This window comes from Aulonocara stuartgranti (assembly GCF_965226115.1).
Source record: "Aulonocara stuartgranti genome assembly, chromosome: 4".
Classification (NCBI taxonomy): domain Eukaryota; kingdom Metazoa; phylum Chordata; class Actinopteri; order Cichliformes; family Cichlidae; genus Aulonocara; species Aulonocara stuartgranti.
Genome location: NC_138942.1, coordinates 34,852,427 through 34,876,257, shown reverse-complemented (window position 1 = coordinate 34,876,257; position 23,831 = coordinate 34,852,427). Strand labels below are relative to the sequence as shown.

The following is a 23,831-nucleotide window of genomic DNA, read 5'->3' as shown; positions in this document are numbered from 1 at the left end:
GGCAAATGGAACTGAATGGAGGTTTGTTCCCACAGTCTCGTTCCTTTGTACATGTGTTGTTCTCTTTGTTTTTCCCACATGGATTGTATGGACAGCATCAATAGACGGTGGTTAGAGAACACACTGACTCACTGTGTTTAACAGGATATAACGTTACAAAAATATAACTGATGTCTAATTCCCACTTATTCTGAGCTTAAGTATGAAAATGTCTCCCTCTGCTGAATGTGAGGCAGTGCTTCATGTGAACCTTTTCCATCTTATTTCCTGTTACATTCCTTTCAAGTTAAATTTTGTTTTTAGTCATGGTTTAAAAAACAAACCAAAACAAAGAATAAGTATAGCTTCATATAAAACGCACACCAAAACATGAAATGGTAATAAATGTGTTAAATTAGCTGTTTATTCCAATAAGTGCTGTCTTTGTGCCACGTAAGGTGTTTATTACAATTTCTTGGTTCAAAAATGTATGAAATCTCTTTTGTCAGGCGGTGTGACCGTTTTTAAAAAAATAAGACACCTTAATTAATCCCACACTTAAGAAATTTACGTCTTACAGCAGCTCACAAGTCAGACGGAAAAATCCATCCATCCATTCGCTTCCGCTTATCCTTTTCAGGGGCGCTGGAGCCTCAGACGGAAAAACCGAATCAAAGATATACTAAAAGACGGGAAAATCAAGCATTATTAGTCCAAAAGTGTTTTATACTATGTACAAATGTGCGATATATACAATGAGTTTACATGTAATATTGAATTAATCCTGTGTACCAACAATACAGAAATAGGAAACGATAGAAATAGATAATTCATTGCATGGCATTCAGAAGCCTTAAGGATTCAGGAAATAAACAGCGTGCAGACAATGCTGTTTATTATTCCCACGCAACACGAGTTTGTCTATTTATTTGAAACGTAATAAAATAACAGTAACTTGCATACAAATGCAAAAAACATAACATAAACATTTTATTTATTCCTTTGTTCTTGTAAAAAGTGGTTTTCTGTATAAAATATACAAACAAATCCGCTTTGCGTGTTGTGTCGCGTATTTACGGCTGCTCGTTTTTGACGTCCCGCTGTAGCGCCTGTTACGGTAACAGGTGACGTCACTCCGATGGTGTTACGCCCATTGAGAAAAAAAAGAAGGAAAAAAGGAAAAAAGAGCGAGAGAGAGTGAAAGAGTTTACTCTGCTGGACTCCGGGAGGCTGAAGCTCATCCTCACCACGCTCTACAGCGGGGAACAAACCCGCAGCACGACATCAAACTGTTCAGAGCCGAAACTTTTCCAGCTTCAGAAGAAACGTCAGTGCTGAAGTTGGAGGTAACAAGGTGAGACTCGAACACACGCAGCGCTGCTCTGTGAGCGCGCGGCTAATTTCTGCAGCAGCTAGCTAATAGTTTTTGCCCCAAGGAAGCTGTGAACTTTACACCTGCTCGACAAACACTGTGGTTTATATAAATGAGCTCAGCGGACGAAATGTGTGGTTTTTATTTAAGCTCGTTTGTATTTGTAAGTTACTGGAGGCGCCAAAGTTCACTGACTTCCAGTCTTTGCTTTCCATCAAGGATTTTCCTGGCGCGAGCTGGCGTTCATTTCCTTTGGGGGGGGGTTGGGGCTCAAAAGCATGCAAGGGAATACACACACACACACACACACACACACACACACACACACACACACACTGTGTGTTTATGAAAGTCAGAGGCTTTCATTCAGAAACTTGAAAAGGCTTTTTCTCAACCCCCCCCCCCCCATTCAGAGCTAATGAAGTCCTGGAAGACGAGCATCTGTGGGCGCTTAAGAGCCGCATGATATTGCCAGTATCTATCAGCAGCTCATTATTGGACAAGTGCGTGTTTGTTTCTCTCCGTGTGGGTGTGGGTGCATTAGCCACAGAGGACAGCAAAGGTGGAGGATCATCCTGTGTTTTTGAGCCCTGATTCCTGCCTGTTGCTGGTTGAAGCAAGAAAAATATCATTAGATGTGTTGGTCAAGAGATATCGTTGAGTTTTATTGTTTGGTTGTGTGTGAAGAAGAAAAATCCTCGATTTCTAAGGAAAGGTATTGACTGGCTATCGTCACAGTTTCACTGAGGATGTGGTTTTCAGTTAAAGGCTGAGGTCTCTCCAGAGCTGCACACAAATTACAGAGCGAGTTGCAGGTCTGGGTTTTATCCAGCACCTGTATGTCTGTGTGTATTTTTAAACTGTATAAGACCCTCAAACTTCCCCAACGTGAAAATAAATTTCAGATGTATTTCGATCTCTGCCAGTCTACTTCATCGTTAAGTGCTTTATTGTGGTTTTTCTGTTTTATTGAACAACTTCTCAAATGTCATGGTGTTACTTTAGATGGCCGCTGAAGTGGAGTTATTATAAACACTGCATTCGATGTCAGCTTGACTGACGTGATGATTTAGCACGTTGTGTCAAAATATGAACGCCATCCTCCACCAATAAAACTGCACAGTAGAATGCAGTGAAGCCAGTGGACACCCCCTGCTGTTGGGTCTGTTTGGATCTAATGCTGAGCTCTAACAATTCTGGATTCACTCATTTTTTATTGAGTTCTTATTTATTGAATTATCAGCCATGTCTTTCATAAGGTTGAGGGCAACTTACTGTGAAGAAACCACCCCAATAAATTTTGGAGCTGCTTCTCAGACTCAAACTCTTTGACTGCAGCTGGAGATGGGTGTGGTATTTGAACCAGCTCTCCACCTGCTGCTAATGTTTTGTGGCCTCTTTCCTGTAAAGGTGTGTGTGTGTGTGTGTGTGCACGAGTGAAATTTTGCGCAGTTGTGTTTCCTGTTGTTTACCTCGGGAGCAAATTCCACGCTGGGTAGGGAATTGTGACTGGAATGGCTCCTGCGATCTATGCCTGGCACGTCGCCGCTCACACTTTGGAAAGTAGGAAGCACTTTGTTAAACTGGTAAATTAAGATTTGCATGCAAACGTATCATGGCTGGAACTGTTTGCAGTCGGGGGACACAGCGATACTGCTGGCTTCCTTTTCTGCGACTCTTTCTGGGTTAGCACAAGCCATCTTAGCAGTCATGGCTGAATATCCATGGTGTTTGCATGCACGTTAGAGTCAAGGCCAGAAGGAGAATGTAAAGTTTGTCATCAATCAGATTTTGTTTTTCCAAACTTTTCAGCCAGACAGCTTGTCACTGATATTTAGTTTGGACTAATGCTGCAGCCTGAGGAGGTGTTTCCTGTCTTTGTCCCAGCATTCGGGCTGGTTATGCAGTGAGAACAGTCTGTGGCAGAGGTCACACAGACTTTTATTTTGGTGTTGGTTGGACTTCTTTTCAGTAATGACTTTTCCTTTGCAACTGTGCTCTACCTGGATATGTGTGATTTTCCATAATCTGCTTCTCATCTGTTTTATTTTTGTAAGAAATTGGCTGTTAACTACATAGTGTCACAGTAGTGTAAAAGCTGTGTATGCTGTGGTGATTGTGTCACACTGAGTTCGTTATTTATATATATGCAAAGTATCTGAAAATCTCACGCCTGTGTGTGCTGATATTACTGAATCATTTAGCTGATAAGGACGGACAGCTGATAGCACGTATCAATAACCATCATATTAACTGTTTAACTGACTGACCTGTAATCATGTCAGCGTGCTGGATACTTTTTCACACTTCAAGTTTCGTCATTTGGAGCTGACGCATAAATCATACTTTCACATACTCGCTTGTACGAATGAGTGCTGCCAGCTTGCCATCACCTGTCATGCGATGCCTGTTAAATCCTGTCGCTAGCACCGATTGGAAGACTTGCAGACTGTGTCACCTAGAGCTGTTAGATCAGTGGTAGTCAAAGTGATGGCAGTAGCTAGCCAGTCAGTGACATTTTTACCTAATTTCCCCAATAATGTCTTCAAATGATGTCATCATTATTGAGATGACATTGTTTCTGCCTCATTCTATTTTCATATAGACACCTGCAGCAAACATGCATCTGAGTGCATGCAAATAGATTCATGCGTGGACTGCTTTGTGTGTCTGTGTGTGTTTGGAGTGGGAATACTGATCTGTCATCACATGACAGAAAGCAAGAGGATAGTTTTGACTTCTGACTGCTGGTTTGATTTACATATTAGAGTGTAATGTGACTGCATTTGCAGAGATGCTTGTCTGCCTCATCTCTCTGAATTTATGTATTCATTGTGGCACATTTCTCTCACCTATATGCTACTGTGGTTTTTGTGTTTTGGTCTCACACTGGGTTTAATGGAGGGTGTAGAGCAGTGCTCTGATGGGTCCTCGTCTGGCCTACGACGAGGTAGGTTTAGTCTGCAGTGCGCGACTAAATGAAATGCACATTTTCAAAACAAACAGACGACTGATGACAACGGACAACAACACAGACAAGAACAGCGTCAGTCGTAAGCGATGATACCGAGGAGTATTCTACCCACAAGTTCAACACAGAAAAGCTTACCTTGCATTAGCTGGCTCAACAAATTCTAAAACCCCAGCTAGGTAACAAGTATCATGATGCTAGCGATCAACTTTCCCTGTTAAGCCGGCCTTTCTGCTTCAGGTTGCGAGCGTGCTCTCTTAAAAATTTGCATTTTGCAAACGTTAAAACGTTTTGGGACAACCCCCAAAATGTCATTCTTCTTAGACCCGAAATGGTCCCTGTGCGGCGCCTACTCTAGTCAGACGTTATCAGATGATAAAGTGTTGCTGTTTATTTCTAAGATTGCTGCTGCACATTAGGGCTCTGAAACTTTAAGCTGGATATATTTAGACATTACGTGTTATTGTCCCATAGCCTAATAACAGAGGCATGGAAATCACTGTAGTTTGTTGCAGATCAAATTGTAATATTGATTGAGCAGGTAATCTTGGTGTGTGTCCTCTGTTGTGGTAGCTGCAGTTCCAGCAGTGTGAAAGAGACTCGAATCAAGTACCACATTTATACGTTAATGTGACAATGCAATGCTTCATTCAGTGGTTTTAGTGAGATACGACTCAACAACTTAAATTTTATTCCCCTGGAAGAGAATCTATCAAATTTAAAACATACAGTAAAGACCAGAAGAGTTAAAAACAAACCAAATCTATGAACAGATTTTATTGTCAGTATAAGTTACCATGGTGATTTAGCCAGGTAAAAACCGAGCCTCTCTCGTGACGCAGAAAACTCTGACTTGAAGCGAGACCTGGTTTGCTAATCCAGTAATCTGGTTTCGTAGTACAGTCCTCTGGACTATGGTTCAGATCACCGCCAAAGCCACTTTCTTTTATATACAGTTGAACAAAATGCCGTGAGTGACTGGAACAAAGTGCAGGTATTACCTTGTATGTGTGCAAGCTTTCATTTCTCTCCTAAGGAATCTTTGCTTTTACAGGCCATGTGTTTGTTGTCACTCACCTCTGTAATGCTGAGAGTGCATTATGTGTCCTGTAACTGACCTCAGTAACTGCTCTCGTCTTTTTCATCAACCTAGTTGCTTTAAGAAGTGAGGCAGCGCAGCTAGCTTTGTGTGGAAACACAGCTAGCCTGTTTATGCCACTGAATGTTGTTGTTTTTAAATGAAGATGTAGGGCTGTGCTCAGCCATTGTAGCAAGAGATACTTGTCCTTACAGGACAACAAACATGAATTATAGGTTATGATGCTGTGAATAAACAGAATATTTCTCAAACATATGCAGCAGTAATATTAACCCATCATCTCTGCTTACCTTTCTGTGAAAGTCATCTGACGCCACTGATGGAAACACACAAAGCCAGCAAACAATTTAAGTGATAATGGAGTCTTTATGCAGGTGAACTCCTCTCTCATAGCGCTTGTGTGTATTATTCTTTGTTTAGACATGCCATGTTGGTTTGCAGAGACTTTCCTGGTTGACAAGGAGCCATTTGGGTGCGACTACATTAGTAAATACAATTTGCAGTAATTAAATGATACAATGTTTGATAGAGATCATTTTCCTTTGATTTCTGACTGTTTGAGTAAATGTAGCCACCACAGCTTTAGAGCTGCTGGTGAGTTAACTTTGGCTTCGGTTAAAACGCTTTGGGACCTCCAAAATCCCCCAAATTCTCTCTGTCAAGGAAGATGCATCCTGTGGGAAGCTGTAAAAGTATACATGGGCTGAGTGATGGTACCACAGGATCAGGTTGCACTGTTTGACTTCGATGTGTGTATTTTGTTTGTCTGCAGCAGGTGAAGTTTTGAATGTGCAGCAGGGTGTAAAATGAGATTCTCTAGACCTCCAAACATAAAACACACCTTACTTAATAACTATACAAACACATTTTATCCCCCTGATCTTACAAGCTTTAAAGTTTCATATTTGATATGCAAGTAACAATTACTGCGAGGACATCATTAATCACAACAGGTGACAAATCAAAATGTGGCTCTTATCCAAACTGTCAACAGCAATAAATCTGTGCTCCATTCAAAGAAAGCTGCATTGCTCAGTGACCCCACAAACTCCCCTCACTCTTTTGTTTTCTTAGCCTTTCTCACACAGCTACAGTTTCTCGTCCTCACCCAGGCCTGCTTTTTCCCGTCTCCATGTCTGCCGCCGGCTTTGCTGTCCAAGGTGTTTTTAATCAGCCTGTCTGCCAACAACCCCCAACTTCCCCACATGCTAACTTCTAAGGCAGCTTTTTTCCAACTAGCTGGGGCGAGAGGGGGACGTCCAGTTTAATGGGCCGCGACGCCAAATACAGGCATAACCCAGATTCACGTACGCGGATGAGTAACGCCTCTACTAAACGCTGACATCTCACAGTTTCCAAAACTGCAAATTTCGTCACGCTCTGAACAAAATTCACTAAATCAACCATAAACGAAGACCAAAATTACGCATCGCATTTGGAAAAACAGCAGCACAAACTTTCTTACTTGTGCTGTCTTGCATCCAAAACAAATGTTCACCGCTTCGCAGTGACGTTACCGTGATTCTATTGGCTCAAATGATTAAAAGGAGGGGTCAGTCGTGTAAATCGGGCAATAGAAGCCGAATTTACTGCTGAATTTAAAATGACTGATTTCAGTGCACAAAAACCGTCATGTTTTATGAAAATGTGTCAACATCTGAACATCGATGTTGTAACAAACTGTAGCTTTATCCGTCCAAAGGATCAACGGGAATTATTTCCGTATCCAACATCGACCATTTGGGTGTCAGATTTCCTGCTGGATGCTCTGAATGATGCCAAAGTAAATGATTACGGGGGAAATGGATTCACTGCAAACTTCGTTTCAACATTGTTATTAACAGACGTGTGATTTAACGATTGATGAGAGAGCTTTGTGAGCAGCCAGCAGATGTAATTTTCCGTTTCTGTGCCCTTATTGTCGACATAATGATTTTAATTGCTCGTTGTTTGTTTCATGTGTTGTGTCCAGAGCGCTCTAATAGTTCTGCATCCATCCAGTAGCTGATGATTGCTACCGCTGAGAAACACAGACTGCCTATTTTTAGTGGATTTATCAAAATGAGAACATCCACCTTTGCACTTTGAAGTTGAGACAATATTTGAACAAATATTTCATCTTATTGGATGAGAAAAAAAAAAACAGATAATGAACATGGACAAAAATGTACTCGACTACTTAAAATCAGACCTGGTGCTCATGACTCAAACCACCTTAGTTTTAGTGCAGAGCCGTCTTATCGAAACACTTAAACGTTTACGACCTGCTCTTATCTTTCCCACTGAAGCGAGAGACTTAATCACTCAAAAATCTAAAGAGCTCTCCAAGGTCAAAGACGTTTGTGGATGCCCTTCAGTGCAGCAAAGGATATTCATTCAGGTCGAGAGCAGAGTTCACCTAAACCTGTTTTCTCAAACCTTCTGTTTTTGAGCAGTGGCTCCTAAACACTAAACAATGTTGTTGCTGCTCTTCTAGCTAGTTTGAAAAATAAATCGAGTTTCTGAAACATAATCAGTCTGCGAGGACAATTTAATCCCCAATGCATAAAACCTGTTGATGGTTGTTTACGTGGATATACTGTCATGTTATAGAGAAATTCCCATGATTCAGTTATACAGTTGTCAGTTTGCTAATCCAGTATTGATCTAGCAGCATGTTGGTCTTTTGTTGTCCCACAGCTATAACCATCAAATCTGCTGGTCGTTTATTTCAAACCATATGTTTGAATCCTCATAAATGCAACCGTCACACTTTAGATATGTTGTATGTATATATCTAATCTATATATTTAAAAAAAAAAAAAAGAAACTTTAATATGAGTTAAGTGGTATGAGTGATTATTTCTCCTTTGACCTGATCTTGATATGATCTTGCTTATCTGCTGCTTTAAGTTCTCTTCAAGCGACTATAACTAAATTACCCAAATCACTGTTTTCAGGAGCTTGTGGTTATTGCGGTGTGGAAATTGCACGTCCAAAATTGCAGTGGAGCAGAAGTGGCGTCTGGCATGATTGTGTCGGTTTTTTATTGGCTGTTGCAGCTGTGATTCTGGGCAATTTGAAAGCCAAGCATAAGAATCCCAGTACATCAATAACAAGCAACATTACTGTATGTTGCAGTGAGTTTGTGCTGCTGTTTAACTGGATTCCAGTGTAATATGTTTCTCCAGCAGTCTGTGCATCATACTGTCAATATTTTCCAGGAGATTTAGACGTGTAAGATAGACATGGGGAATGTCGGGAAGTTAAGACCCAAAGGAGGAAGAAAAATACTTACACATGGTGTCCAAAGGTTTCAGGTTTCTTACTTTCGATGCATCTTTCTGTTAAGTTATCTTTTATTTTTTCTTATTGTTTTGGGGCCAAAAATAAAGTCAAATCATTATAAAAGATGGTATAAGAGGAGAATGTTGGCTGCCCAAATGAGCTTGAAGAGATTCAGAATGCAAATCACACATGGCAGTAAAAGCATTTCCCCTGTCCAGTGACTGAACAGGTCGCTTCCTTTTTCCTACTTTATCCAGGAAGAATCACCAGCTGTGGTTACGACACCCACAGGAGAGGGCAGAACTGTGAGCATGTTCGCCTGAAGAAAAGGAAGAAGGCTTCAGCTCCCCAGTGCAGTTTTCATGTCAACAGAAGGATAATCTGAGACTGCAGCTTGTACAATATAAACAGTGAAGACCTGCTTGTAAAAAGATTGTTACAAAGCCTGTAACAGTTTTACACAGTATTGCATTAGGAGGCAAAAAAGTAATAATTTAGTTTTGTTTTGTTTTTTTTGCTTTATTTAAAATTAAGCAGATAGTTCATGAGATTAACAACAAAATTACCAATTGAATCCAAAGCGAAGTCGTGACTCCTCACCTGCTCTCGACCACAAGAACACATGAATAAATCACTGCTTCAAATGAGCCACTTCTTTTGATTTCTGTGTGATGATCCTCATCAATATACAAGAGACACGGTGCCTAAAGCCCATGAAAACATTGTTTTTATGCTTTTTATTTTTTAAGCAATGTTAAAACAGTATGCTAATGTACCAAAAAAAAATAATTATTTTGCAAGTGGTGTAATTCTGACACTTTGTGCACCGAGGACAGTATAATGCTGTTTGAGTCCAACTCCTTTAAATCAAGAAAAATGTAAACCTCATATGAAAATGAAACTGCAGCAATTTGAGTGAAAAGTGATTTGAGCTGTTCACAGTATAGTAACTTATAATAGCTGCTTGTTTTGGTGCTGAACTAATCTGGAGGCGAGGTTTTTGATACCGGATGCTTTTTGGTTTTCTGTTGTAGTCTCAGTTCTGCATTAGCTGATCGCTTTTAAAAAAAAGCTTGAACTTCAACAAACCCTCGCAGCCTAACTGACCCATTTTAAAACGTATGTATTGTTTCAGGCCTGTGTCTGGGTGACAGTGGGTTCTGAGAGGTGGGGGAAGCAGGGGTGACGTGCACCTGGAAGCTATACAGTGGATTCCTGGGTGTATGGGTGGGTGGGGGCTCAGGTCTGTAGCTGCATTCATACGGCTCCTCGTGTAAACAGGTGTGAAGCAGGAGTTTGCTGACGGTCATGGTCAGCCCTCACAAGTTTGTAATGTTTAAAACACCAAATCCAGTGACGCACATCGAGGGAGTGAGTCATCAAATGGAGAGATCGGGACCATCTTTTGCCATCACAGAAATGCAGTTCACTTTCAGCCACACACGCATCCACAGTACCACAAACACACCCACCCACAGTGGCTTCCACAGAGAGCTTCACATGTTACGCTTAAGGTTGCTTTCTGCATTCAACACAGGCTCATAATGTTTGTAAAGCAGATTGCGTTATTCTTTGTGTGCGTTATTCTTTGTGTGCGCGCTTTGAGGTCTTCAATAAGGGGCCTGGAGCCATTTGCATCCGCCGTCCACTTCATTCATCTCGACCGCTTAAGAGTGGAGATGCAACAATGACTCTGCCTCCATCAGCTGCAGCGGCTCAAGGTCCTCGCAGAATGTCGCAGTGCAGATGCAAACATGTGACCGTGGTTTATGTCAGCCAGGAATCTTTAACTCAGTGAGACCAGTGCGAGATTGAAATCAAACTCCCCTTAAAGCGGTGCATTTAAGGGGCTGCTTTGTTCATACCTTTATACTTCCTGGCACCTCACAGGGGCGGATGATAAATGAGTGTTTCGTTTAGGGGGAGCTGAGCTGTTGATGGTTATTGTAGCTAGGGATGTGATGGTTATTAGCTGACTGAAGGGTTCAATATTGCAACCCCTTCTTGGGTTTTTTGTTTAAATGAATTAGTGATGTTATCACTATATTACAGCGGTTGTGTAACACAGCAGACATGCGCCTGCAGCTGCATTACACATCTCTGCTAATACACAGATTGCATGTTGTCGATGAGAAAGATGAAGTTTTTTGAGCTATAAAGTATTTGGATGCCTTTTGTCAAAATAAGCAGACATGTGGGGTTATGGGTGGATAATAGAGCCTCGAAATAATATCGCAGTATTTCAAGAAAATATTTCTATTGTTACGGGAAAAATGTTTTATTGGTGCTTGCAGGCAGCGGGATTTATAACGACTTTTAAGGTGTTATAGCCTCGCCTTGTCCCAGTGTTGTGCACATGTAAAGGTGTTGTATTGTTTAAGCAATAATATTGTCATATGGCATTTTTTTATATCATGGAAAATTTATACTGCCTATATTATAATCTGTCACAACCCCTTATAGAACAGTACATAATAACATATGGATATTGACCTATGAGTAAAGAAGGCTGCTAATGCTCTCGCTGCTAATGCTCTCGCTGCTAATGCTCTCGCTGCTAATGCTCTCGCTGCTAATGCTCTCGCTGCTAATGCTCTCCACGCTCTGAGTAACGCAACTCGTTCTTTTAATTTCCATGTAATCAATCTAAAAACAGTCTGGATGGAGGATTCGTTAGAACAGAAAGGAAGTCGCGGCGGTGACGGCACACTGCACAATCTTTTCCTGTTTTTGCTGTCTCACCTTTAACGAGAAGACTAAACCGGAAATGCTCCCAAATAGTTGACAAGCCACACTTTACTGGATGCTGGATAGTCGCCGTGTTTAACAGCTCACTAGGAGCGCTCAGTGTGACATGTTTGTGTATCGTTGCATCGATGTATTAGTAAGACCAGCTTTCTTTTTTTGTTTTCCTCGGGATTCTAGGATTTATAGTTTTTAATCTTAAAGGGTAACTTTAGTTTCGTAACACTGAATACTGGTCAAGCTGCATTCCTATTCTCTTGTTCATGGTAGAGACTCACACTATGACACCAGTCTTGCAACATTACAGTTAGCAAGAAAGCTAAATGGTTCCTCTAAACAGCTGCTTTTTATTGCCAAGTGCAGCTTTTGGGCAAAGCTAAAGGTAAAATGTTTCAATCTGGAGCTCAGAAACAAAGAGGAGACTGTTCTGAGGTCAGTCACCTGGACGTAGTTGTGTCACCCACAGTTACAGTTTTCCAGCCTTGGACTCTCCAAGTTTCTGCAAAGTTCCTGCTAATTTCATGTCCTTGCTTTGCCTTTGTGTCATCTTGTCCTCGGGGACATTTCATCTTTCTCTGCCCCCCGGTGTGAACGAGGAACTGAGTGAACCTCTGAGAGAGAGAAGGGAAGTCGGGGGTAAAGAAAAAGACGAAGCAAGGAGCGATGGAAAAGCACAATCTTTACTTTCCCACATGGTTATCCTGTTATATCAACTCTCCTTTTCTTCGCTCTTCAACACATTTCCATCTGTCATGTTTCTTTTTTCTAAATGCACACTGTACTGGTTTGACCTCATGTTTGGTTTGATTTCATTTTCTCCTCTTCCATTTCCTGCTCTCGTGTCTCGATTGGATAAAAGGCCGATTGATTGTATTCGATGTTCGGAGCCGGATATTCCCATAAAAGCTTTCAAAGCAGAGTTTCTCGTCTGTCAGTCTCTGCACTTTATTTTATGCTCTTGTCTTTGTTGGTCCCTGTTTCACTGGTTTTAAAACAAACCGTAAGCCACACTGCAGGCAAGCCACACGTCACGTGTTAACTAAACACGCGGTGTATACACTCCATAGTCAGGAATCTCACCTGACATAACCAAGAAATCCGATGATCCCAACATTCTGACAACTTCGTGGAGTAGCTCCAGTCAGCCACCTGTTGCTGTGTTTATCTGCACCACCACCTCATGAAGTCAGGCGGATTCTAGACCGGCAACCTGCACCAATACGTCCACGCTTATGTAAATGCCAGCCCACCTCCGACAGGGTCACATGATGTGGGATGACTTATAAATGTGCCACCGTTGGTGTGAATGATCAGCGTCAGTGAGCTTTAACATCGTCACAGTTAGCTAATCATTAAACTTACGGATATGAGAGGCATTAATTTCTCGTGTAACCCTGAGCTGAATTGCAAATACATTTATTTCCAAAATGTTAATTCAGTTTAGGTCTGATGACTCCAGGTAGAATAAGATTAGAGATTTGTCTTCTGCTCACCCTACGAGCTCCTCCACGTACTTCAAGCCTAATTAAATTTACTGGCACTAATACTAGGAGAGCAGCAGAAAAACTCTGAAGGCTCTTGAGCAGCTAGTACAGAAAATCAGCACGTAGCGCACTTGCTCTTATAGACATGTCAGGGACCGACGCTGGAACACTGAGATCTCTGTGGGTGCAGCTCAAGATGAACAGACGTCACCTTGAGGAGGCTGAAACTAAACAGGGACAGAATCTGTATGCATTTGTTTCTGACTTGTATAGTACAACAACCTCATCACATGGATGCTGTTTATCACACCAAAGCTGGCTGTGTGGGATTCGGCCTGACCGACGATGTCTGTGTGGACTGTGTGTGTAGCGTTGGTATTTGCTGTGTCAGCAGGGTCACTGGTGGCGTGTTGTTCAGAGAACTATCATGGAAAATTCCACTGGACATGGGTTTTATCTAGTGTGTGTGTGTCTGTGTGTGTGATGATAGAGTGGCTATTGTTTGAGTTTGTTAGAGAGACAGAAGTGGTCCCACTGGATGGGCAAAATCCATGCAAATATCTTGTGTTGAAAATATTGTTTCAGCTCATCTATTCTTAATGCAGCCGTTCATACCAACCGTGTAATTTCACTGGACGAATGTGCAACATTTCATTTTTTCAAGCTTGATTGATTTATGGTTTTTGTTTAGTTTTTTAAAATACAAATAAACTGATCTGACCAATCAAAACGCGCTTCAGTACTGAATATACAATGATATTTAAAATAATACATTTTAACAGCTACAAACTGCTTTGGGTAAGTCAGTTCTCGATGATTTCTCTGCCTCCTTACATACAGTATCATCTCTGCCAACAAGCACTGAAACTGCCTCACTGACATCCTGAATATGTCTATATTTTATAGATAGATAGATGGGATGAACCCAGAATCTCAGTTTCTTCTTTTTTTTTTTCCACAAAAAAGCAGAAAAGTTAGACACTAACTAAACTACAATGCACACTAGCTATACACTCCAAACATGCTAAATGTCACAAATCTGTCGCCCTCCCTTCAAAATACACAACGGCAGCCTGGGACACAGCGGACAAGAAGTCGTTCCTGTTGTCCTGCATGTCTGTAGTTTGGATTGAAGCAGAGTCACATGATCATATACTTGAGGATGCATGGACTGCAACACACGCTAGGATGCTTATGTGTCCGTATACGTGCAGCATGGGAGTGCTGAACTTCCTTTGAGATGCTAAAGTGTTGAATAACTGAGTTATTATTACTAAATTTCTATCAAACTTAATCTGCGTCATTACACTTTGATGTTTCATCAGCATCGCAGCAGGTTGCTAATGCTTTGCGACACAGACTCACATGGCAGCCTTTCAAATCGATAAAATTAGAGTCCAGCTTCGTCGTAGATTGGGTGCCAGTAAATAGAGCCTTCTTAGTGAGTGACAGCTGGATGCCGTCTTATTTAAATCTCTGACGTCTGGAGTGTGGCGTTCCCCTGAAGATGTGGACGTAGCCAGGTTTGGGGTTTTTTTTCCCAGACCCGAAGGATCGAGTGTAAGTGATCTGCTAAGGCTTTCAAGCGACGCACAATCACAGACGAAGATTTTCCCATCGTTGCTAAGTCGTACATTTTTGACACCAAAATCAGAGTTACTGTGGGATCATTTAAGAACAATAAAATCTGTGGATTCCTTTGAGTCTGAGGGGATAAAAACATCACTATGAAGCATTTTGGATGTAAGAGTGTTCAGATTTCAGTAGATGATGACGAGGGCTGGTGGACGAATCTGGCACCTCTGAGAGGTTCATGCTAAAGGGAGCAGTAATCTCTAAGGTCAAGGCTGCAGTCGCTTTTCCACTAAAGAATATTGCAGCTTTAATTTTCAAACATTTTGCCGACTGTAACCTTCGTTCTTGTGTTGCAGAGAGTTCGATGCCAGCTGTGGTTTCTGTGACGTTCCTATAAAGATCGGTGCATGCATGTCGGGTCTGTTATCGTGTGTGGCCTCTTACTGTCCCCTGCTCTTATCTTGGTCTCCTCACGTTTGCTTCACACCTCTAATGACTCAGCATTTTTATTTGAGCATGGAAAGCGTGTATATTTTCACATTTTACCTTATATTTTGAATCTACCTGGGGTATTTCTTGTTGTTAAACTTGATTAGTGTTGCATGTATAACCTGCAATGTACTGTGAGAAAAAAGGGCCAGTTTTTACAATAACATTATTACAATAATGGTTTTTGCTCCCTTTTATAAATGGCAAACTTCCACTGCTGGTACTTGAACGTGTTCAGCTTCACTGTTTTTACAGCAGCATGCCAAAACACACACACCATCACACACTTTCTGATGCCAGTCTCCAGTTCCACCACATCCCAGAGGTGCTCCACCTTTCAGATTGAGATCTGGTGACTGTGGAAGCCACTTGAGTTCGGTGAACTGATTGTTATGTTCCAGAACCTGTTTGGCATGATTTTGTGTTTAGCTTCTGAGATCAGACAAGAGCAGGCGTGCTCAGGGTGGCCGAAGCAAGGCTAAAATGAAAGGAGGCAAATATAAGTTCACAACTGAAACAATGATGTAAAACACATTACGAGTGGCAGTGAAGAGTCACGGGAAGTCCTCCAGGAACCTGAACTTGGTGATGCACAACCAAGGAACGGTTCAATTCAGTTTCACTTAGGTGCCAAATAATAACAACAGTCGCCTCAAGTTGCTTTATATTGTAAGGTTTAACAATGGAGAGGAAACCTCAAAAATCACACAAACCCCCTGTGAGCAGCACTTTGGCAACAGCAGGAAGGAAAAACTCCCTTTAAACAGGAAGAAACCTCGGGGAGGGGCAGGGGACACGGCACCTTCTTCCTGTAGTTACTTCTGTTGCTCCTGCCACAGAAACATCCAGCCAATAATAATAATGGCCTGCACATTATTTCTACTGACGCATTTTGCTTTTGCTTTGGATTTTGCTCTCTGTAATCACAAACTCATGATTCAGACCAGAGTGAAACAACTACAGGTTTGAAAATGCTGGAAAATTATGACAAATTTAAAAATATTCATTTTAAAAATTCAGTTCCAGCATTGTTTTAAGGAAGCAGAGTTTGTAGTGTGTTGTGCAGGAAGGTGATGGTGGCCCTTTTAACAGCAGCAGTAGTAACGAGGTGAGCTAAGTCTGCACTCACCTTATCTTGTTTTCCAACCTTTCCCTGAGTGCTGTGTCTTATCTGCCACTTTCTCCCTGTCCCACCTCCTCTCCTTGGAAAGACCCTCTGTTTTGTTTGTCTGTTCTCTCCGTCATCCTGTAAAAGCTTTTCCTTTTTTAACTTTAGCGGCTCGCTATTCCTTTGGGAAGGAGGTTGCTTTGGTCACAGTGTAAACGGAGACAGACGTGTTGATGGTCATAAAGGAAGTGCGCTGTCCTGAGGGGCTGTGATTACATTAACCTCGTGTCTATTGAGTTAATCAGACACCGTGCTCACTCGGAGCTGTGCTTCAAAACCGTAAAGTGTGTAACTGCTGCCAGAGCGTGTAGCTGGTTCTTAAAGCAACTGGCTGTGTGCTGAGCAAACTCTGATGTCAAATGATCAAAGGTTAGAGCGCTAATCATGTTCAGATATTTAGAGCGTGGTGCTGTAGTTTTTGTGTTCATTAGCAACAGTCGGTCCTGTTTTGGTGTTTTTGTTTATCCGCAGCTGTTCCAGAAACATCCGCAGCTGTTTTCCAACCTTTCGATGGCTATTATTCATCCTCGGTTACAGAAACCAGATTCCACTGAGCTCATTAATCCATCTGAACAAGCATCCAGCTTTGATGTGCCTTTGTGCCAGACTCTCCTCTTAGGACGATGCTTAACTTCTAGATTGTTATAATGCAACCTGTATTGTCCTTTGAGTGTTTTTGGGGCGGGCTTAGTGAGCAGGTCCGACTGTGAAACCACATGCTTATTGGTGAATACTTGTTCGACAAGTCATTAGAAAACAAGCATGTTTTATAACATGGACTCTTCTTTTTGGCCAAAACCAAGACTTTTCAAAATGACATTTTATTCAGTGTGACCCAAGGTGACGGTCTAAGCAAATAAATAAAAGTTGTCCCATTGGCTTCTATAGGACAAAGATATCGCCATCATGTGGCCTTGAGATGAATGCAGCTCGCTCGACCATCGCTCCAACACATCAGACTGTCTTCTAGCCACCTCTATATTTGTGTTGACCCGTTCATTTATTTTTAAAAAGCCAGTTTAATTACTTTTATATGCTGCTAGCTTAAGCTATACCAATATGCCATGAATTATGAGTCGATTAATATTCTATAAGAGCGAGCTGAGCGTAAAAGCGAAGCTCTCAGTTTACCGGTCGATCTACGTCCCTACCCTCACCTATGGCCACGAGCTGTGGGTAGTGACCGAAAGAACGAGATCGCGGATACAAGCGGCAGAAATGAGCTTCCTCCGAAGGGTGGCTGGCCTCTCCCTTAGAGATAGGGTGAGAGGTTTGGCCATCCAGGAGGGGCTCAGAGTAGAGCAGCTGCTGCTCCACATCGAAAGGAGCCAGCTGAGGTGGTTCGGGCATCTGACAAGGATGCCCCCTGGGCGCCTCCTGGGTGAGGTGTTCCAGGCATGTCCCACCGGGAGGAGGCCCCGGGCAGACCCAGGACACGCTGGAGAGATTTTATCTCTCGGCTGGCCTGGGAACGCCTTGGTGTTCCCCCGGATAAGCTGAAGCAGATGGATTGATAATATTCTGAAGTCTGTATCACAAAAAGTAGTTCCTAAAAAAAGTTCTTGTGAGAATGTGTCAGGCTCTCTCATGCTGTGTGTTAAATGTGGGGAAACCTGATTCTCCCCACGCTGCCCAGAACTGCTGTGTGAAAACACCTGTGCACCGTGGGAAATCTGCTCCACTTTCTTCTGCAGCTTTACTCAGAAACACTGGCGTTCGCAACCTCGCTGAAGTTCTCCTGGATGTATTTGTTTAACATTCTTGCGTCTTTCTCTTTTCTTCTTCTTTTTTCTTCTCTTTCAACAATGCAGCTGTAAAGCAGAAGCCGCTGCACGTTTTCTTTTCCACCTAATTGCTCGACGTGCAGTCGAGGGTGAGGTAATGGCTGATGTTAGTCCTGGGCTGAGGTGAATAAGGACACTGTTGTTCTCCACCGTCTCTGTCAGGTCGTATCGGCGTGTACTCGAACTGCTGTTGCCACAGCAACGAGATCCATGAGCACAGATTGTTTTTTGCGGGTGGGGGCTGGAAGTGGGATTTGCAGCTTGAACTGCTATTGAAGTAAAAAAGTGCACGTAACACCTGGGTGAGACTGGCACACTAGTGTGTGTGTGTGTGTGTGTGTGTGTGTGTGTGTGTGTGTGTGTGTGTGTTAAATGGAGAGAGTTAGGTAACCCTGTTCTTTGTAAGCATGCTGTGTGACTCGCTCTAAATCTCGTCTGTCATCCTCCTTTCCCAGGTGGTTAACACGCTCTGCTGTGCTCCCTTTTGAGCCGCCCCTCCTCCCTCCCCATCCTTTACTCTGCCTCTTCCAACATGTCCTCTCAAGACACTGCCATCAAGGGGTCTCGACCTGTGACCCCTCCACTGCCTTCTCCAAGATCCCCACGGTCTCCAGGTATATGCATAAATACACAACACCCTCTCATGTGTCACCTGACATTGAAGATTTTGCTCACTTTCAGAGCAAAATCTATCAACATCCTACAATGTGAACGGCACATCAGCACTTTAACGAGATTAGCCTCGTCCATTTTGATGAAATTTGATCGCAGAAACTCTAAATGGAACTCAGCAGTTTGTATGGCGCCCACGTGCTTGCCTGACAACATGGGGCAAGCTCCTAATGAGATAACAGATGATGTCAGGGCTGATTGCTTCCCCAAACTGGACCAGAGCATCACTGAGCTCCTGGACAGTCTGAGGTTCGACCTGTTGGTGTCAGACGAACCCAAGCTTGATGTCCCAGAGGTGTTCTGGTAGACTTGGGTCAGGTGAGCGTGGGGCCAGTCAACAAGATGAGCAAGGGAAAATCTCATTGGCCTCCACCTGTTAAACCATTGTTTCAGAAGTGTGTATTAGAGGGGTGATTGGTACAGAGTCCACATTCAAAGTCTGCAGAGAAAACAAAGACACTGATGGACCATTTCCATATGCATGTGCCAAGTAAGTGCGCTGTCAGAGTAAGCTGTCCCAATGTCATGGCCACGTGTTAACAGGTGTCTGCTCTCCAACTGATCTATAATCATTTCTTCTGTATTAATGTGCAAGTGATGCTCAGTTGGTGGGCCTGTACAGTCCTGCTTCATGGAAATATCAGTTGGCTGTGAGCAAATTAAGCTTCATCAGAAAAAACTAGCACAGTCATTTACATACAGAGTGAAGAAGCAAGGTGAGCTAACACAAATAAGCAGGAATTTAGGAACCGCGCACTGTTAGAGCGCTCGCTATAAACAGATCAAAGTACGAACAGCATGTGTTGCACTGATGTGAACCTACTGTGCCAGTTAACCCAGTTCTGTTAATATTATAGTGGTGGTGGGATGGTTCACTCATAATTAAACGTCCCTGATGCTGTGAGATGTTTAATGTGACAGACTCATGGTGTGAGGGCGTCGAGCTCACGCTGAGGTGGTTCACAGGCACGGGGGAGCATTAGCGTCTCTGTCCGAGGCCACGGGTCATGTATTTGCACATGCATTACAGGCACAGTCCCTGCTCTAACCGCTCGCCATGCTGTCGCGTGAAATTTGTTGCAATGTAACACACTGAGGACTTTTTCCCCCCACTTCAGAATCTCTGCACCTCCCGGCCTGCAGACACAGAGATCGCTCGCCTTCCCCTATGAGAGGCTACCTCATCCCCAGCCCTCTGCCCACACGCAGAAACAGGACCTGCTCAGCGTGAGGACACACACACACACACACACACACACACACACACACACACACACACACACACACACACACACATCTGTAGACGTTAGCGAGAGGAAACAAATTCACAAGCCAATGAAGCGAGTGTAATATTCGCTGCTATGAGGCTTGCTGTCGTTGCTGGTCAATAATCTCGTGCTGGACGCTGCACGGTGATCAGTTTGTTAATCAGACTGTCAGATTAGCATGTTCAGTGAGACCTTCTGTGTCTAACCACAATGAAACACCCACAGCTTTCATCGTTCGTGTCCTGGAATTGCCTCTTCGCAATAATTCATTGTTACCACGTCATGCAGCATTCAAGCAGCATGTGTAAATGATTAATATGTGCTGATGCAGACAAACAGCAGTGCATGCCAGCACAGTGTGTCACAGTTTGTCAGCTGCTCTTCAGAAGACTCGCTTTAAACATGAACTTTCAAACAATGAGCACATGCATTACTCTGTATTTTATGTATTAGCACATGTGTTTCTTTCACTCTTGGCTCTGTATGATGTAAACAAGAGTTTGTATTCTGTGAATCGTGCAAAGCTTCTCTGGTTGTTGAAGAGCATAATAAGACCTGCTTCAAAGTAAATGTTTTTAAAAGCTCACTCGGGGCCAGCCCGGCGCTGTGTGCAGGTTGCCCTGCAGCAGTCCTGACTCGCAGGATTGGATCTGCTGGTTAGCAGCCAACGACCTTTCAAAATAAAGTGCTTATTTCATATATGGCGGGTCTTACGAGGGATCTGCCTCTGCTGGTTCATCAGTCTGCTCTGTGCTCACGTCTCCCATCTCTCTGTAATGTGCTTCCTGTGTAGGACGGCTCGTGCATCGGAGGGACCCGTGTTTACTGGCATGTGTAAATATTTCTCGCGCTCCAAAGGCCATGGATTTATCACGCCATCGGACGGGGGCGCTGACATCTTTGTCCATATCTCAGAGTAAGTGTGTGTGTGTGCTTTGTGGATTAATGTGTTCGTGGTCAGGTCGGCGTGGGGAAGCACCTGTGGTGTGGCGAGTGCCTCACACCGTCGTTCTGTGGGTGAAAGGTCAGGATGTGTTTATTGCTCTGTCACTGATGAGGTGTGTGTAGCTTGATGTTAAAGTTTGTCAGCTCTCTGTAGGAGTGAAAGGAAACGCACAGCAAGGCGACGCAGAGTGTAGGATATCTGATGACCTTCACTGCGGTGCCTTTGTTATCACCCACAGGCCTGAAGCACAGACGTTAGTGGCGCGCACGAACACTTGAACACCTACGTTCACACAAACCGCTCATTGGATACTTTTTAAGCACAAAACAATAAAATAGTTCACGAAGCCTTTGAGTGACTTTTCCACGTGTTTGTCGAACATAACAGGACCAGGCTCGTCCTCAGCAACAAGGCAACACAACAACACAGCCTAGTGATGTTTATTGATAATGTTATTGATATAACCTCGTGCCCTCCTCTGGCCTTTTTCTTTTTTTGATGTAGAGATCTGTTAAAGCTTCCCCCTTTGCTCTGCCATCTGTACTCTTAATGCGTTTTGCACCCTTTGACACAAATGCACAAAATCTGAACTCATGCATCTTTTTTTCCCCTTAATCAACTTGAGCTCTTATCAACGTGATTTTTAGATGCAGACTTGATTCATTAGCCTTCTCTGGTCCTTCAGGTCATAAATCCATTCTTTCTTTTTTAAGAATGAACCAAACTGACTCGGCCGGTCCTAAAGGCGTTGCTATCCCACTCAAAGGTTTGTTTTGGTTTGTCAGACTTTGTGCAGGCGTCTCTATGGGCCTCATAGTAATAAAACATTTCAAATGTATGGTTGTGTTATGAGTCGGGGTGTTGAAGTGCAGATTCTCAGCTGTAAGTAAAGGAGCTGGTGAAGCTGTTGCATAAATTGTTGAGAAATTGGGGCCATTTTTAAACACGCTCGCCTGCTAAAGTTGTTTCGTGCATATTGGAGGATAAGTTTTGTTATTTCTTCATAAATAAATCAGCTGAAAGATCGTTTCAAGTGTGGGCCTTCTTCTGCAAACTCAAAGCACAGGGTCCAAGGAGCTTTCAGTGCAAACCTGTAAGTGTGCAGGAGTGAGAAGGAGTTTTGGGCCCCATCAGCACTTTGGTAGGTTGTGAGGTAAAGAACTACTCCAGCACTTCTTGCCAAGCTGCTAAGTTTGGCCTTAACATCCATGAAAGTGCGGGATGATTGTCAAATCCTTTTTGAGGTAAAGAAAGCCATGTGAAGAAGACTGTCCAGGAAAAATCTATATTATTATTTACCAGTGACAAACCAGTACTCAGCATGAAGTGGGAAGAAGTTAGTGAAGCTGAGACGCCGACCAGAGGGCAGCAGGTTAAACAGGTGGTGAGTGGCGTGCAAGAGGTCACCTGTGATGGGCCTGGTTTTCCTGCGACAGGAGGATCTGGCGAAGGTGGGGGGTGTCAATCAGACTTGTTAAAGCAGCCAACATGTTTGGCCGCTGCAGTATTTGGTCAAATAAAACTAAGATGAGCTACCAGTAGGACAGTAATTAAAAACAGAAAAGCTCACACAGTGGAGACGATGTAGTGTGTTGCATTCCTGCAAAATCTGACAAATAAGCCTTTTATTGATCATGTCAGTGTGTCTTTGTGGTCTCTGTGTGTTCAGCGTTGAACTGTCTGCACTTTGAGCCCACACATCATATCTAAACAGTGTTTGTCACAAAAATATCCAGATTTGTGATGTTTGATGCTGCTGGGTTTCTTGAATAATTAGCTGAGCGAGGAGTCGTGCGCATAGACGGATATGAAAACGAAACCACACGAGAAATCATGGCTCGAGAATCCCGTTCATTAACTTTCACTAAAATCTACAGAGAAAGCCGGAGAGCTGTTATAATAATGTTTCTTATTATTGTTCATGTCCTCTTCAACAGGAAGTGTCTCATCGTCTGGTGTATCGTGTGTTTTTGAATCAGAGAGGTATGCCTTTTTAGGCTCTCCTCTCCTTTGCTCTGTGGCTACAGCTGAAGTCCTTCTACCTAACAAGCCGGTGCTGATGAGACTGAGCTGTGTGACTGGTTCTGTCTCCCCTGAATCAGCAGTGAGCACCAAACTGTATTTGATTCCATCTACAGCTCATCCAGCACTCGGGAGGCTGAAGCAGGACAAGAGTTCAGCGTGTCTGTAAAATCCAGCTGGGTTTGAACCCCTCTGTCTCTGTCTCCTCAGCATCGAGGGCGAGTATGTGCCGGTGGAAGGCGATGAAGTGAGCTACAAGGTTTGCTGCATCCCTCCTAAACTCGAGAAGATCCAGGCAGTGGAGGTGGCCATCACCCATCTCAAACCTGGGACCAAACACGAAACCTGGTCGGGGCGCACCGTCGACAGCTGAACACCTGAACCGCGCTGGTGGGAGGGAAGAGGAGTGGGTGGAGTCAGCATGATTGGGGGGGCGGGTGGAAGAATGAAGTGGGGGGGGGAGGGGGGGATAAAAACCTGGGAGTGGTGGAGGAGCCAGAGGTGGTGCATACTGTTGGTTTGTGAATAGAGGGGGGACTTCACCTTAGGTTAGACTTTTAGATCCCTGCTTAAAAAAATGATAGTGAGATGTTTGAAAAAAGAGTTTTCACAGATTTTAGTTTGGAGGAGCTGAACCGGCCGTGGCTGCTCCCCGTGGACCCCGCGCCATGGGGTTATTCTACAAACTCCACTGAGGCGTACTCCTCTGCTTGTGCCTGCTTCTATCATGTGTGTTTGACATGTTTGGATGGCTCAACAAGTGAATTAAAGAACTTTCACCTGGTACGACTGAGTTCCTCATTTTGTTTTTATGTTTCCGCTGTGTGATGGGAAGGGTTTTGTTTTTGATCTTTGAGTTTCAGCTCTGTGTGTGTTGAGTTGCATTAAGATCAGGAGTTTTATAACCTCTTGATTGTTTCTGGCAACAGTTTTGTGGGACCCTGACTGTTAGCTTGGAAACCAGAGGAATAAACAAACATGCCTGTATAG

At 43.2% G+C, this 23,831-nt stretch overlaps 1 protein-coding gene across 2 annotated transcripts; it reads left to right on the top strand.

The window, feature by feature from the left end:
- Window positions 1-23,627, top strand: carhsp1 (calcium regulated heat stable protein 1). 2 transcript variants are annotated; one of them, XM_082531487.1, is made up of 5 exons: window positions 1-21; window positions 18,389-18,547; window positions 19,724-19,832; window positions 20,667-20,789; window positions 23,052-23,627. In XM_082531487.1, exons 2-5 carry the CDS (start codon window positions 18,466-18,468, stop codon window positions 23,212-23,214), a joined length of 477 nt encoding a protein of 158 aa, XP_082387613.1. In that variant the 5' UTR covers window positions 1-21; window positions 18,389-18,465; the 3' UTR covers window positions 23,215-23,627. The 2 variants fall into 2 exon arrangements, with proteins under 2 accessions (XP_082387613.1, XP_082387612.1); XM_082531486.1 differs by lacking the exon at window positions 1-21 and adding an exon at window positions 1,121-1,333.
- Window positions 23,628-23,831: the final 204 nt, after the last annotated feature.